General features: G+C 36.8%; 1 protein-coding gene across 4 annotated transcripts in view; it reads left to right on the top strand.

Moving 5' to 3' along the window:
- Nucleotides 1-8,342, top strand: part of TLK1 (tousled like kinase 1) — a 160,931-nt gene extending 152,589 nt beyond the window's left edge. For all 4 annotated transcript variants that reach the window (XM_065931742.1, XM_065931741.1, XM_065931744.1 and 1 more), the window contains 3 exons: nt 3,127-3,238; nt 4,593-4,700; nt 6,854-8,342. In XM_065931742.1, coding sequence (XP_065787814.1) covers nt 3,127-3,238; nt 4,593-4,700; nt 6,854-7,030 — 397 coding nt within the window. In that variant the 3' untranslated portion in view covers nt 7,031-8,342. The remainder of the gene's footprint in view (nt 1-3,126; nt 3,239-4,592; nt 4,701-6,853) is intronic.
- Nucleotides 8,343-16,849: the final 8,507 nt, after the last annotated feature.

Below are 16,849 nucleotides of genomic sequence, written 5' to 3'. Positions count from 1 at the left end.
TTGATGATCCAGCGGATGTTGGCAATTTGATCTCTGGTTCCTCTGCCTTTTCTAAAACCAGCTTGAACATCTGGAAGTTCACGATTCACATATTGCTGAAGCCTGGCTTGGAGAATTTTGAGCATTACTTTACTATGAATAATAATACTGCTTTTAATAGCTAAGATGTTATATTAAGTCCTCTCTGTACAGGTTTTGTGGTTACAGTTTTTGTTTGAGATGGATGTTTTATTGTCATGAATGATAAATTTGGTACAACCTTGGTCTTTTGGACTTGAGTCTAAATGAATGTCATTCCTTAACAGTTACCTAGGTGTTGACAAAAATTACTTCATTGTGAATTTTCAAACTTATTTTCAAAAAAAGTTTAGTTTTCAGAATGAATGAATTTAGCAAAAGGAGTGAAATCTTAATTGGAAGGGAGATAGCTGTACAGGATGGTGATTACAAACATACATGTGACTTTAAGGTTTCTAGAACATAGTTAGCCTGGGCAGTAGAAAATGCTACAAGTTTGTATGCATTTTCACTTTTCAGAGTAGGATTAGTCATATCCATGTATTCATGTAAAGCCATTTAGAGTTTTAAAATTATGCTTGTGGCATTTTTTTAGGAATATAATGCAGTATGTCATAGATTTTTAAAATATATGTTTAAAGAAAATCATTCAAACTGGTAACTCCTTGAAGGTCAGCACCCTGAATCAGTAAGTAGTCTTGAGACTTTTTTCTTTTAGCAACAAGACTCCTTTTTTCATCACAAAATCTTAGAATCCTAGTTGCTTGGTAGAACCCTATGTTCTGTGGAAAACAGCTTGAAACCATGTTCTAAGTAATAGATAATCCTTTGCAGAGACTCCCACATGCCGTTTCCCTCTCACTCTGGCTTCTGTAGTGTAGGGCAAGGCAATGGAATTTCCCTGGCAGATGGGCATCAGGGACGCTTATGTTTAGGGTGCTCTGCAGGAAAGAGATACAGTCGTGGCATTTCCATGTTAGGAACCTGGAATTACACTTCTTATAGAAACAGTGTTTCTCAAAATGGTTAGTTTCTAGTTATATTAGTTTTTTAAGGTATGTGTTTGGTAAACAATATCCTATACAAACTTTTAGAATATGTGTCATGGTGCCTTTACAAATTGCCTTTCATCCCCTAACTGTCAGTATCACTTAGAAGAAAGTGAGTTTTATTTCTTCCTCCGTCTCAGGTTTCAAATGCAACCATTCACTAAATCCTGCTGGTGATTTTTCCTGAAAAGCTTTGGTTCTATTCCCATGCTTTCTCTCGTTGCTTACACCCTCTTACCTTGAGGGACAGCATAGCATTGTGTTTATGAGCCATTCTTGTTTCAGTTACACACATACATAAACCTACAGAAACTACATACTTTTCATAGAACAAACCTGCCTATTTACTTGATTTGGAGGGTAGGAAAGGACTTCATCACATACAAGTTATCGGTCATCTGTCAACATTCTGCTGAAATTTAAATGATTTTAGCATAGTGAGTATAAAACAAAAAACAGTAGATTCCCATTTAGCTGTATTACTGCTTTTCAGGACTTTGTAGTTTATCCAAATTTTAGACGGGGGGAGATGCTTGCATCCTGGTGGAGCTGTTTACTTAAATTTATTTAAAAGGTAAAAGTAAATATTACAATCTATTTTTAACTTTTTTTTGTCTAAAATTATGACTATAAATTTAAAAAGTATTTTTGAATGCTCCATATATTTCTGCTACTGCTACCATTCAAAACGGCACAGAGATTAATGAATTAATGTAACAGAGGTCCCTGGAGGGAAGCAGAGAAGGCTTGTGATAGTTGGGCAGGTCTTGAAGAGAGGGCGGTCACTGTGTCAAATGAGTATGATAAGTCACTTCAGTTCTGACTCCTTGTGACACTATGGACTGTAGCCTACCAGGCTCCTTTGTCCATGGGATTCTCCAGGTAAGAATATTGGAGTGTGTTGCCATGCCCTTCTCCAAGGAATCTTCCCAATCCAGGGATTGAACCCCCCATCTCCTGCATTGCAGGTGGATTCTTTAACCTCTGAGCCACTGGGGAAGCCCTAACTGGGGTAAGAGCAAGCATAAAAGGTTGTTATATTCAGAAGCATGTGGAGAAACACAGTGTGGGGACCAAATGAATTGGCCAGTTTGACCAGAGAAGGCAATGGCACCCCACTCCAGTACTCTTGCCTGGAAAATTCCATGGATGGAGGAGTCTGGTAGGCTGCAGTCCATGGGGTCACTGAGAGTCAGACATGACTGAGTGACTTCACTTTCACTTTTCACTTTCATGCATTGGAGAAGGAGATGGCAACCCACTCCAGTGTTCTTGCCTGGAGAATCCCAGGACGGGGGAGCCTGGTGGGCTGCCGTCTATGAGGTCGCACAGAGTCGGACACGACTGAAGTGACTTAGCAGCAGCAGCAGCTGCAGCCAGTTTGAGGGGGTCAGGGGAAGAGATTTTGGAAATTTAAGTTGCTGCTAGACTAAGACAGGTCTTTTGTTACAAGCAAGAGATACAAGGTCTTATCTTATTAGTGAGTGATGCTGAGGTTCTTTAAACAAAAGAACTGGCTGATCAGATGTGTGTTTTAGGAAGAGTTTGAACATTGGTGAAGAGGGGGCTAGGAAGAGTTTTTTTCTCCTAGTGGATACTTACTCAGAACATTGTAGTTTCTAATGATAATTTGTCATTTCTATAGATAATACACATTTATAATTGACCCTTGAACAATGCAGGGATGAGGGGCACCAGCCCTCTACACAGTCAAAAATCTGAGAGTAGCTTAAAGAGCTGCCCTTCATATACATGGTTCCTCCAAAGGCCCGAAACTCACCCAACCAGGGATTGTGTAGTGCTGTAGTATTTACTATAAAAAAAAATCCTCATGCAAGTGGGCCCATGCAGTTCTAACCTGTGTTGTCAAAGGGTTAACTGTATCTTATACACTTTATCACAAAGTTGTTTGTTTTGGCGCTAGAATCAGATGATACAAATGCTTTAAAAGTTTAGGACATCCATCAATGTATGAATAAAATGGAAGTTCTAAGATTTTACATTTTTAAGTTATAAATTGTTAATATCCTTTCCTTTTTTCTGCCCCGCCCCAAACTAGGTATTTACCTCCTGAGTGTTTTGTAGTTGGAAAGGAACCACCAAAGATTTCCAACAAGGTTGATGTGTGGTCAGTTGGAGTCATCTTCTTTCAGTGTCTTTATGGTAGAAAGGTAAGTATAGCAGATTCAGCTATATGGAGAGAAGTTGCATTTTCTCTTCTTGAAGTTTCATTAATTTGAAGTCAATTTAGTCAAGAATTCCAAGAATGGAGACCTAGCTGAGGCAGGAACAACAACAACAAACCCCAAATAACCATTTATTTGACGTTAGGAATAGCCTGGGAAGCAATAACCCAAGAAAGCACTTGAACTGTGTTGCAGCTCTATACAAGAGAGGGATGCTTATAGGCAAAAAACTGCAAGGTTACATAAATCGTCAAGAATTGGGATTGGAGCTGGCCAGAAGTAAGGGTGCCGTTTATATAGTTGCAAAGTGGGGGTGACTTCTAAACTGCAAGGTTGCAGCTAGCGTTTGCTAATTGGTTTTGAAAACAACTAGTAGTGTCGCTTGGTTTGATACAGTTTGGAAAATTCAGGTTTTCTGTGATGCAGGAATGTGTCTGAAACCACATCCACAATGACTACCCAGCTCCATTTTGGATGCCTGAACCATAGTTACCCATTTTTATTTTTTTAGGTGATCTTAACTATATCATCACTTACTAAAATTTTCATGGATCAGAATTACTTTAACGTCACATCAGCTTACCACCACTTAATGTTTTTGTAGCATTAGGAATAATGGAGTCAAAACTGTTTTCTTCACTTTCTCACATCCTCTACCCAATTCTCCCCCAGCCCCCCAAAACACACACACATTTGGCCTGAGCATGTTTCCTGCTGTGCTTCCTCAGGGAAAGTCCATCAAACTTACTCCTGATGTTTCGCAAACCTCTCTTTATATTGAAGTCAGAACTGCAAACTACCATGGATATCCAATCCTTATCCCCTTCAATCCCTTCATCAGTATGAAAAGTGATCCTGTCTCGGAATTCACTGCATGTTAGGACCAAACCCAGAGCTGTTTCATTTAACTTAATTTGTCATGCTCAAGGTGTTTTACTCTGGACTTTTCACAGATGTTTCCACTGTTCAAGCTTGTTTGAACTGTATCAGACTAAAGGATACCACTAGCTGTTTTCAAAGCCATATCTACTAGCAGGCGCCAGCTGCAACCTTGTAGTTTCTTCTACTAAGTAGTTCTTAAACATTTTAAACATTCAGAATAAAATATTTAATGTTTTCATCTTAATTGCTTATTTATAGTGTTTTGGCTATGTTGAGGATTGATCAGATGGTCTTTCTCAGCCTGCTGTCAGTTATAGCCTATGAAAATACATCCAACCTATAAGTAACTAAGATCTTTTAAAACACAAATCATTTGTACTGCAGGGATTTAGTGATAATATCTGTTTAAGTATTTTGTGAGATAAATTTCTCAACATTTTATTCATTTCTTTTAAAGCCATTTGGTCACAATCAATCTCAGCAAGACATTCTTCAAGAAAATACAATATTAAAAGCCACTGATGTCCAGTTCCCTGTAAAACCTGTTGTAAGCAGTGAAGCAAAGGTACCAAATTTATGTAAATAAATTTTGTGAAGTAATTTTTTATTTCATAAGTTGTGGTTAAGACAAAGTAAACATTTGTTAATAAGTAAAGCAAAAGAGACTGCAGCCACAGGCAAGTGTATCACCAGTAGGGGCTGGTGATTTGCTCTGGAAAAGAACTGCTTAGGCCTTTGGTTGTGATAGTTTTTAAGGACCCAAATATAGCCCATGATTTCTTTTAAGAAGGCAGGCTAAGGAGACCATAATCTATTACTACATTTACAAATAAGTTCAAAAGACACAAAACTCAACTATGGTGTTTAGAAGTCAGATAGCTATTATTCCAGTAGACTGGGGCAGAGGCAGTGCCCATGACCAAAAGTGGGCATGAAGAGTCTTAGGAAGTTCTGATAAAGTTATTTTTCTTGATTGATTTGCCAGTTATATAGCTATATTCATTGTGTGCTGTGTGCTCAAAGGGAGAAAATATTACAGCAAAAAATGGCATCATTCTCTTGGCCAAACTAAATTAACAGTAAAGTGGAATGACTGTTTTACAGGAGACAAATTTCAGAAAAAGATGACTCTGGAGTTTTGTAGGGAGAAATGCAGCACTCCATAGTCAACACAGTTTACAGGCATACCCCAGAGATAGCATGGGTCCATTGCAATAAGGTGGATATTGCAATAAAGGAGGTCACACACACTTTTTGGTTTTCTGGTGCACATGTAGTCTATTAATTAGTGCAGTAGCATTATACCTAAAAAAAATAATGTACATACCTTAATTAAAAATACTTGCTGGCTAAACACTGCTAAATAAACATCATCTGAAACTTCAGCCAGCCTTTTTGCTGGTGGAGGGTCTTGCCTTGCTGTTGATGGCTGCTGACTGATCACGGCGGTGACGCTGAGGCAGTATCACATTGATGGGACGCTTCCTTTCATGAACACTTTCTCTGTAGCATACAGTGCTTTTGAGAGAAGCTCTGCTGTGAGTAAAATGATTTCAAAATTGAGTCAGTCCTCTCAAACCCTGACACTGCCTTATGAAACTAAGTTTATTTAATATTCTGAATCCTTTGTTGTCATTTCAGCAATTAAACTTGCGGTCTTATGTGGGCACAGTTCATGGCATCCCCCAAACAATTACAGGAGTTACAAGTCACTGATGACCACCACAAATAAAGTCATGATGCAAAGTCAAAACCTGCTAGGATTACCAAATGTGACAGAGTGAGCACATGCTGTTCGAAAAATGGTACCAATAGGTTTCTTTGACGCAGGGTTGCCACAAACCTTCACTTTGAAAAAAACAAAAAACACAGTATTTGCAAAGTGGAATAGAACAAGGTATGCCTGTATTGGAAGTCTTAGCCAGAACAGTTAGGCAAGAAAAAGAAAAAAGAGGCATATAAATCAGAAAGGAAGAAGTAAAACTGTCACTAATGGTAGACAAGGGTTTTTATATATAAAATGATACTAAAGATGTAGACCAAAAAAGCGGCAGCAAGGACTCAGATATTGTATACCAACATTCACAATAAGTCAACCAACAGATAAATGGGTAAACAAAATGTAGCATATACATGCAGTGGAATATTAGCCTTAAAAAAGAACGAAATTCTGATGCATGCTACAACATGGATGACTTGAACATCATGCTAAGTGAAAGACACAAAAGGTCTACTATTGTATGATTCCACTCACATGAGGTGCTTAGAATAGCTAAATCATAAAAGACATACTGGTCACCAAGGGCTGGGGGAAGGAGGAGTAGGGAGATACTGCTTAATGGGTACAGATTTCAGTTTTAGATGATGAAAAAGTTCTGCAGATGGATAGTCGTGATACTGCAGCGTGAGTGTACTTAATGTCACTGAATTGTATACTTGAGTTAAAAATGCTCATTTTTATGTTATGTATATTTTAATCTCCATAAAATTTTTTGGAAACAAAAGAAGTAAGCTTTCCCAGCAATAAGTAGTAGCAATAATATTTAGTACTGTGAACTACTAGAGAGTTGAGAGTTGCATTTGCAGTAATTTTATTGCTAGTTTTTTTGATGTGAACCCCCAGTGAAATGTTTTCTGAAAGGTGTCCATCATCTGTAGTATTCAGTTGATTAATACTTAGAAAAGGAAAAGATTTTAATTGCTGACTTTTTTTTTAAGGCCTTTATAAGACGCTGTTTGGCATACCGAAAAGAAGACAGGTTTGATGTGCACCAACTGGCAAATGACCCCTACCTTCTCCCACACATGAGAAGATCCAATTCTTCAGGCAACTTACACATGGCTGGGCTGACCGCATCCCCCACACCCCCTTCTTCGAGCATAATTACTTACTGACTTTCCTCCCAAATCGGCATGATGTCTTTGAATCGCTTCCAGATGCACACTTGAGTTTGAGAGCTTTTGAGTGTTTTTGTTGTTTTCTTTTTTACACAGGATATGATTGAGAACTGTTTGTGAACTGAAGTTCTTCATAGAGTCGTTTGTATAGAGTGGATCATGGACCCTGAATAAATGTACACTTCTGACTGTAACCTTAAGCAGTGAAGGGTGACTGCCTGTTGCACAGAAACAGGAATACCATGTTAAAGAAAAGTGGTTTTCGTTGGGGAGGGGAACACTGTAAATAACGTTTATAATACTTCAGTACATTTGGTTGTTGAGAGTTCTAATATGAAGGGTAGTTTTTCATTATTTAAAAACACATGGAAAATGAGACATATTTCTAACACAAGAACTATACAGTGCCTGGATACATTATTCAGCATTCAGCAGTTTATCTGCTGCAATTTGTTCATTCAAACAAATGACAATATGTAACCAAATGCAGACCAGTTCTATGCAGGATAATGATAAATTCCCTTCTAGCTCTATTGTAAATTGTTGTACAGATGTCATATTTCAACTAGCAAGTTTCAGCAGCTTATTCTTGTACAAATGTTTAAAAATATGGCTTTTCTAATTGGATATTGTATTTTTTTTAAGTCTTCTTGAAGGCGCTTTAATTGCTGCTAAATGGTGTTGCTTCTTTGCTAAAAAAAAAAAAAAAAATCAAATGACCTCCTTAAAAGGTGCAAGTTGGACTGTACATCATAGAAAGATTATTAAAAGCAGGCATTTGTTAACAATCAAGACATGAAAAAATGATCCATGTTGGACATAAAGAGTTCTTGAAATCAGTTTCTTGATTTCTAGGGCTGTGGGAGCACATATGTAATAGATTTACAAATTGTTCATGGTAATTCTACATTTCTAGCAGATTCTAATCAGCAAGGTGGGATGACAGTCCCTTAAACAAGTTTCTTGCAGTTTGTACAGATTTGTTAAAATGTGAACATTTCTTAACTGCCTTGTATGGTAGAAACTGTTATTTTTCAGGATGCTGTATTTCACTCCTTTAAGAAATTTCTTTATCATCACATTCATAATGCTGATTCTTACATGTAAATTGTCCATGTTGCTGAAAAAGGAGGCTATGTTTAACACAGATTCTCCTTAATATTGTACAGTTAATGGTGGCTCTAATTTCTGATACTGCAAGCCATTTTGTTCTTTCATTGTACATAGACACATTGTCTCTTTAAGATGCTGCTGAAATTGTAGAGAATGTAGCCAAAACAGTAATAAACAATGACAGTTAAAATTTAAAGACTATGAAATTACATTTGAAGGGAGCTTTCAAGACTTAGGACATTGACTGGGCTCCTTTACTTAAGAATCAGCTGAATAAATTCTTGAAGTATACTTCAAGATAAGCATGAAGGGGTTTCAAGCTGTTAAAGTATACCTAATAACCATTATCAAGGCTAATCCTAGGTAAGTAACACTTAGCCCTATTGGGAATGGCTTAAGGGCTGTACCTGTTCTTTGTAGATCAAGATAGAAATCCTATTTAAAAAAATATTGACATAAGTAATGGAATGTTAGCATTAATTGAGTGCTTTACGTGCTGTCTGCAAATTTTCAGTTTTGTTGTTTGAGTTTTCATTCTTCTGAATCCTAAAATACTATGTTCATTATAGTAACTGTTATTTAAAATAAGTTCCCAATTAAAATACCCAGTTTTGTTTAAAATTTTAGTGAGGTATATAAGTGGATGTCTACATCTAACATGAGATTGAAGAAGAGGTACAGATTTAGATCACTGGCCTTTATCATATTATTTTCAAATAAATGGAAGTGACTGCTACTGTCAAAATGCAGAAAAGGAAGAGAATAAGCCATAAAATAAAATTGCTTCCCTGGGCTTAGGTAATCATCTGTTTAGAATCCAAGGTGTGTAAGTGATAAGCCAGCTTTTAGACCCTCTATTCCTCTTAAAGTTTTTCCAAAGAAATGACACAGCTTTGGGATAATATGCCCCTACCCCAGCAAGTACAAGATAGCTAACTGAGCCAAAGTGAGAACTGTTACCTTTACCTGAGACACTAGTATTTATAACTAATTCAGTCATGCTGGTAATCTTTTACTCTAATTAGCTTTTGAGGCTTAAATTGTTTTTTGTTCCCCTAAATTCTGTCCTCAGAATTAAAGCATTTCCTTTACCCTTAGACAGTAGTCAAGGTCTCCTCCCTTTAAGAAGCACTGCAAGGTAAATGTATAGTTTCTGCATATAATTTAAAATATTTCTCTGATATGAATTAGCTTTAGTGCATGCATGCTGAGAGGAAGTTAAGTGTAGAAACCACACTAATTTATTAAGTCTGGAGTTGGGTAGATACTTAGTTGTTTTTCAAAAATAAAGTTATAAGTCTATTTTTTATTCACTGGCTGTCATCCCCCTCTCCTAAAAAAATAATTTTCAATTTAAATGGTACATAAAATGTGAACAAATACTTCTACAAATACCTCATTACATGAAACCAAAATGGTAGAATTTCAGTGAAACAAATTTAAAGAATATATTGTGTGTTTTGCTGTTGATTGTTACTTATTAAATACAGTAATGCTGATTACCATTAGATGTTATTAGCTATGTTTTGCAGCAGTAGTACAGACTGCCCAGGCCTATTAGATTGTGAGTTTACTTTTAGAATTTACATTACTGTTTGATCTGTGTGTGGAAAAGACAGACTTACACACATTTTAACATCACACTGGCACGTCTTAAAATAATCCCACTTTAAATTTTGACATGTTATCTGATCATTTTCCTTCCAAATATACTAAACTTTAATGTTCTTAGGGCTTAATTTATTTTAAAAATTATTTTAGCAGCTAGCTTTAAAGTAAAATTACTAGAATTCTAGTTCTTGGGTTTCAGGAATTCTGTAAAAGTCTTAGAATTTCTACAACTTTCTGTTGATTTGAATTACAACATACATATCTCCACCATTTACCTTCCCCTGCTTTCATTTCCCTCCTTTTTTTGAAGATTCTTCTCATTGAGAATTCTTGGATTTTTGAATGGGAAAGATTTGAGTAAATGTGTATAGACTAACTTCAGAACAACTGCATAGGGCCAGAGGAGAACTCAGAGGAGTTATCTTTCATTAGGATCAAAATGCATAGTTTTCACCTGGAAATTCTCACTCATTTAACATACTGGAAATGTATATTACCTACATACATATGACACTTTTAAAAAGGCAATAGCAATAGTACTGGTTAAGAACCCAGTACTACGTTTAAATGTTGACTGCCATTTACTGCCACTGTGTCTCAAGTTCCTCATCTGAAAATGAGGATAACAGTACCTACCACACAAAGTGGTTGCATGGAATAAATGAGTTCATGCACATAAAGCACTGAGAACCACACCCAGCTCATTGTAATACCATGTGTATAAAGCTATTCTCATTTAAGACTCAAAGCTTATTCTGTTGCTTTTATCCTACATATGTAGTCCACTTTGCTTCCTGTGAAATCCTATTTTCCCCTTAAGAAACAAGTTCTATAGTATTTTTTACTTGTATTAAATGATTAGATTATCTGAAAAGGGAAGGTGGTGGAGTATAACAACAATAGCAACAAAAAGTAACTTTGTCTCAACTGTAGTTACCAAAAGGATCACATTCTAACCATTTAGGCTATTTCATCAGAGGAAATTCTACCATATATCCCAGGGTTTTCCTTGATAATACAAGTCATCTGAGGTAGAATAGGTGCTATTATAACCAGTTTTACAGAGGAGAAACATTTGGAGAAAAGAAATAACTTGGTAAGACCACATTAACTAGTAAATGACATCAGAACTAAAGCACAGCTCCTGGAGTTCTAAAGCAAAGTTCTTACTATGCTAACACCTTGCTTCTTTGTTAGAACACATTAGTGTGTTAAATCATGATTGTTCAAAATAACAAAAATGAACAGATACAAATATGACTATCACCATGAAAGAGCAGTATAAAGAATTCTTCAGTTGTTAGATCAGGAATGCTGTCTGAGCTGTGCCCAGATGGCTGAGAGTCACTTGAGAGGGCTTTTTGTCCAGACTGGTCCTAGGCAAGGCAGAGAGTGGGTCACAAGCCTTTTCCTATTCTCACACTTTTGTTTTTCATTGGATTTTAAATTTATTAATAACTGATCAGGTTAACTTACAGGGATCAGTTTACCTTTCTCATCCTCAGGCAACTTTCATGAAGGTAGAAGGTAGATTCTGCTTCCTCTCCCTGCAGTGGTACCAGTTGGTCTCAGAAGAAATCTGGAAAAACTGATTATTAAGTAAAAAAAACTTGAGAAAGTCTTACAAATCTGATGAAATTACCCATGAATGCTGCTCCAGTGCCGTGATAACAAGTGAGTAATCCTGACTGCAAGTGACTTCAATTTCTTAAAAGCCTGCTACATGATCCATTTTCATCTGAAGAACTTAGGCTGTTCCCATAGCCAGATACCTAAGCTAAAGAGTAGATGTGCATGACCAGCACTGTCCTGTTCTTAATATATGGTATATTTGGTTTAAATACTTTTTATATGGGAGATAATGATTTATTTCTAGGATATGACAAACTTAGATTCTAAAACTATGGCAGACTTAAGATTCTAAAACTACCTGATCTAAAGAATGAGTATGGCTGATATATGTCATTCATGTTGATCCTATTTCATCTCTTTATACCTTTGGTCTGCTGATGACCAAATTCATAACCTCCTTTTAAGGAGGTATTCTGAAGAGTGAAGAGTGGGGAAAGCATGGGTTTTTAAGTCTGACCTGACTTTGCATTTGTCTTTGTTCCTTAATAATTGAGTGCCCTTAGAGGAGTCACTGACAGCCTCTCTTGGCTTACCTTCTACATCTGTGAAGTGTGAATTCTAAAAGTACCACCTTGCAGTAAGTTCCGCCAGCTAACATGGCATGAGCTTTGACCAGTCGGATCAAATGCTGGCCATAGTGCAGAACTGAGAGGATCAAGAGTAATTGTAGGACACCCTGAGGAAGAGATAAGAACAGTTGGGGTGAGGAGCTCAGGGGACTAAGCAGCAGCCATTTATCAATATGGAGTTGTTTCTGTATTTTAACCCATAAGTCTGCATAACTGCTTAGTATGAGCACTGAGTCTCAGCAGTGACAAGATAGGCTCCATAAATGATTCCCTTCATTTCAGCACATGCAGCTATTTTAGAAGTTTGCAAATCCAATGGCTTGCACATCCTAGGTGCATGACTATTGTGGGTTGGAGGCTTAATTGGTTTGTTTCAGAACTCTTGTTTTCTTCACTTTAGAAATGCTAGTTGGATCTCGAGACTGTTTCTGTTTGAGCCACCCTGAATATTAAATAAAATCATTGGTAGTTGCTGGACTGATGTAAAAAAAATTTTTACTGTTACTTTTTGACAATTTAAACTTCAGTAGGAATGTTTTAGAATCTAATCCCTATGGGCTTCTTTCCCCAGAGATACAGAATAGATTCATATGCAGTTATTAGTTAAAAAAAAAACAACCTTTATTCCTAATGGTAACCACAAAGCAAAAATCTAGAGTAGATATACAAAAGATAAATCTTAAGCATACCACTATATAAAAATCATGAAGAGAAGAACTACCAAATAGAAAAAAAAATAGCAATAATTACATACCTATCAATTACTTTTAATGTAAATGGACTAAGCTCTCCAATCAAAAGATGCAGAGTGGCTAAATATATGCTGCCTACAAGAGACTTCAGATGTAAGGACACACATCTCAAAGTGAAGGGATGAAAATAGATACTCATGCAAATGGAAACAAAAAGAAACTGGAGTAGCTATACTTGTATCAGACAAAACAGACCTTGAAGACAAAGGCTGTGGAAAGACAGACAAGGGTGTTACTATGTAATAATAAAAGGATCAACCCAATAAGATACAATGCATGTAAATATTTATATACCCAACATAGAAGCACCTAAATATATAAATCAAATATTAACAGACCTAAAGTGAGAAATAGTAATACAATAACAGTAGGGAATTTTAATATCCACCTTTATGAATGGGTAAATCATCTAGACAGAAAATAAGGAAACATCAGCCTTAAATGACATGTTAGACCAGATGAACTTAACAGACCTGAAAAACACCGGCCAGGGCATCAGCCGCCCCCCACCCCCCATGCAGTCAAATTCACGTAAAACTTCTGACTCCTCCAAAACTACTAATAGCCTTGTATTGACCAAAAAACCTTGCTGATAATAAAACAATCGATCAAGACATTTTGTGTGTTATATACTGTATTCCTAAAATAAAGCTATAGAAATGTTAAGAAAATAAGAACATATATACATTTACTACTGTATTTGTCAACACCATAAGTTTAAAAGACAAATCATCTGTCAGTACCTACATCAATACTGTCGTTTGTGTTTTGTGTAATACTGTAGATATTACACGTATTAACAATAGACATTAAAAATGAAGAAAACATTTATTTATAGGTATAATAATTCATATATCAGTAATGAAGCAGTAATATTGCTTTATGGTAGTCTCCTATAATCCATAGAAAGACTTAACCAGCCTATACACTAAGAATGAATCATTATGGAAATTTTATGGCACAAACTAGTAGTCATATAATATAGTATTGGAAACACTGTTACACATTAAAAAAAATTTACCTACAGTGATAGGCTGTTTTACAGTTTCTCCAGTTACAAGGGAGGTAGCCACTGCTGCTGCTAAGTCATTTCAGCCGTGTCCGACTCTACGACCCCACAGACGGCAGCCCACCAGGCTCCTCTGTCCCTGGGATTCTCCAGGCAAGAATACTGGAGTGGGTTGGCATTTCCTTCTCCAACGCATGCATGCATGCTAAGGCACTTCAACCATGTCTGACTCTGCGACTCCCACCAGGCTCCTCTGACCATGGGAGTCTCTAGGCAAGAATACTAGAGTGGGTTGCTATTTCCTACTCTGCAAGAGAGGTAGACTATATAGTAATATAATTCTTTGAATGCAAAGTTACAAAGCAGTGAGAAAACTAACACACTGGTTTCATATTAAATATCACTCACCTTATGTCTATGTAAAGATAGGCTATCCACTTAAGTACATCTTGTGCATAATGTTCTACACATATAATTTCATGTATCTGTTGAAAAAAAAGTCTATGTATAAGAGCCCCCACACAAGTCAAACCCATGCTGCTCAAAGGTCAACTGTATATAGAACATTCCATCCAAAACAAAATACACATTCTTCAAGTTGTACATCCAACATTCTCCAGGACAGATCATATTAGGCCACAAAACAAGTCTTAATGTTAAGACTGAAATTGTAACAAGCATCTTTTCCAACCACTATAGCTTTAAACTAGAAATCAATTATAAGAAGAAAACTGAAAAATCCACAAATATGTGAAGATTAAATAAGATACTACTGAAAAACAAAAATGAGTCAAAATAAATTTTTAAAATACCTTGAGACAAATTAAAAAAATGCAACACAGCAAAACTTAAAAGAGATGCCTCAAAAGCTGTTCTAAGAAGGGCTCATGGTGATAAATGCCTACCTCAATAAAAATTTCAAATCATAACTTCATACCTCAAGGACCTCAGAATTTCAGATCACAACTTTACACCTTCAAGAAAAAAAAACAAACCAAAGTTAGGAGAAGATAGGAAATTATGAAATCATCAGAAATAAAACAGACTTAAAAAAACATGAAACTAAGAGCTGGTTCTTTAAATCGATAAAATTGACAAACTTTTGGCTAGACTAACCAACAAAAAAGAGGACTCAAAATCAGAAGTGAAAAAATAGGTGTTAAAACTGATGCCACAGAAATACAAAGGATCATAAGAGACTGCTACGAACAATTATACACCAAAAAGTTTGACAACCTAGAGAAAAGGATAAATTCCTAGTAACATAAAACTGGCCAAGATTGAATCGAAGGAATAGAAAATCTGAACACACCAATTACTAGTAAGAAGACTGAATCAGTATCAAAAACCTAACGAAAGGAACAGATGACTTCACTGAATTCTACTGAATATTTAAATGATACCAATCTTTCTCAAACTCTCTCAAAAAAAACCAGGAGAGAATATTTTCAAATTTATTTTACAAGGCTAACCGTACCCCAACGACAAAACCAGATGATGACACAAAAGATGATTACAAGCAAACACCCCTAATGTACATAAAATATGAAAATCCTCAACAAAGTATTAGCCAACCTAGTTCAACAACTCATTAAATAATCATACACCTTGACTAAGTGGGATTTATTCCAGGAATGCAAGAAATAAATCATCTTCGTGCAATATAATACACAGTATTAACCAAATGAATAAAAATCTTATGATTGAAGGTACTTCTAGATGGGCTTAGGAGACTAACATTGTTGATTTCCAGAATTGTGTGTGCAGTGATTCAGAAGCTGGAGACAAGATGGTGGAGTAGAAGGATTTGAGCTCACCTCCTTTTACAAAACACCTTTTACAAAACCGCTGAACAATCATCAACAAAAACAGACTTGAATCCTAAAAAAAAAAAAAAAAAAAGTTATTCTACACACAAAGACAAAGAAGCCACAACAAGATGGTAGGAGGAACACTGTTGTGGTATAACCAAATAACGTATCTGCCAGGTGGGCAACCCACAAACTGGAAAATAATTATATTGCAGAGGATCTCCCACAAGAATGAGAGTTCTGGCTCCCTCATCAGGCTCCCCAGCCTGGGGTTCTGACCTCAGGAGGAGGAGAAGCCCCCAAAGCGTTTTGCTTTGAAGACCAGTCGGCTTGAGTACAGGAGCTCCACAAGACTAGAGGCAACAGACTCCACTCTTGGAGGTGCACGCAAGTTTTCATGTGTACTAGGTCTCAGAGCAAAGTAGTCATTTGATAAGCGATGGAGCCAGACACACCTGTGGATCTTGGAGGGTCTCCTGGGGAGGTGAGGGTTAGCTGTAGATCACTGTAGAGGAAAAGACACCGGTGGTTGCCTCAGGGAATATCCATCAGCATAAGCTCTCTCAGAACCGAGACCTCCCCACCCAACAGCCTGCAGGCTCCAGTGCTGGGACACACCTCAGGCCAAACAGAATAGGAACACAGCCCCACCCACCAGCTACCACCAGGCTACCTGAACTTGCCCTGAGCCAAAAACCACCTATAAGGACACACTTTGACATGGCTCTGCCTACCAGAGGGTTAAGATCCAGCTTTACCCACCAGTGGGCAGGCACCAGCCCCTCCCACCAGGAAGTCTGCACAAGACCAATCTCACACACTAGGGAAGAGACACCAGAACCAAGAATTACAATCCTGCAGCCTGAGGAATGAAGACCACAAATACAGATAATTAGACAAAATGAGACAGCAGAGAAATAAGCTTCAGATGAAGGAACAAGATAAAATCCCAGAACAACAACTAAATGGAGACAGGCACTCTATCTGAAAAAGAATTTGGAGTAATGACAGTAAAGGTAATCCAAGATTTTGGGAAAAGAATGGAGGCACAGACTGAGAGGATACAAGAAATATTTAATGAAGAGCCAGAACCTTAAAAAACAAACAGAGATAAACCATATAATAACTGACCTGAAAAATACACTATAGTGAATTGATAGCAGAATAACTGAGACAGATGAATGAATATGTGATCTGAAAGATAAACTGATGGAAATCACTGTTGGGGAACAGAATTAAGAAAAAATAATGAAAAGAAGTGGGAACAGCCTAAGAGACCTCTGGAACATTAAATACACAGACATTCACATTATAGGGGC

Source organism: Muntiacus reevesi, chromosome 3, assembly GCF_963930625.1.
Source record: "Muntiacus reevesi chromosome 3, mMunRee1.1, whole genome shotgun sequence".
Taxonomy (NCBI): domain Eukaryota; kingdom Metazoa; phylum Chordata; class Mammalia; order Artiodactyla; family Cervidae; genus Muntiacus; species Muntiacus reevesi.
The sequence above is the reverse complement of the archived record's forward strand: the minus strand, read 5'-3'. Positions and strand labels throughout refer to the sequence as shown.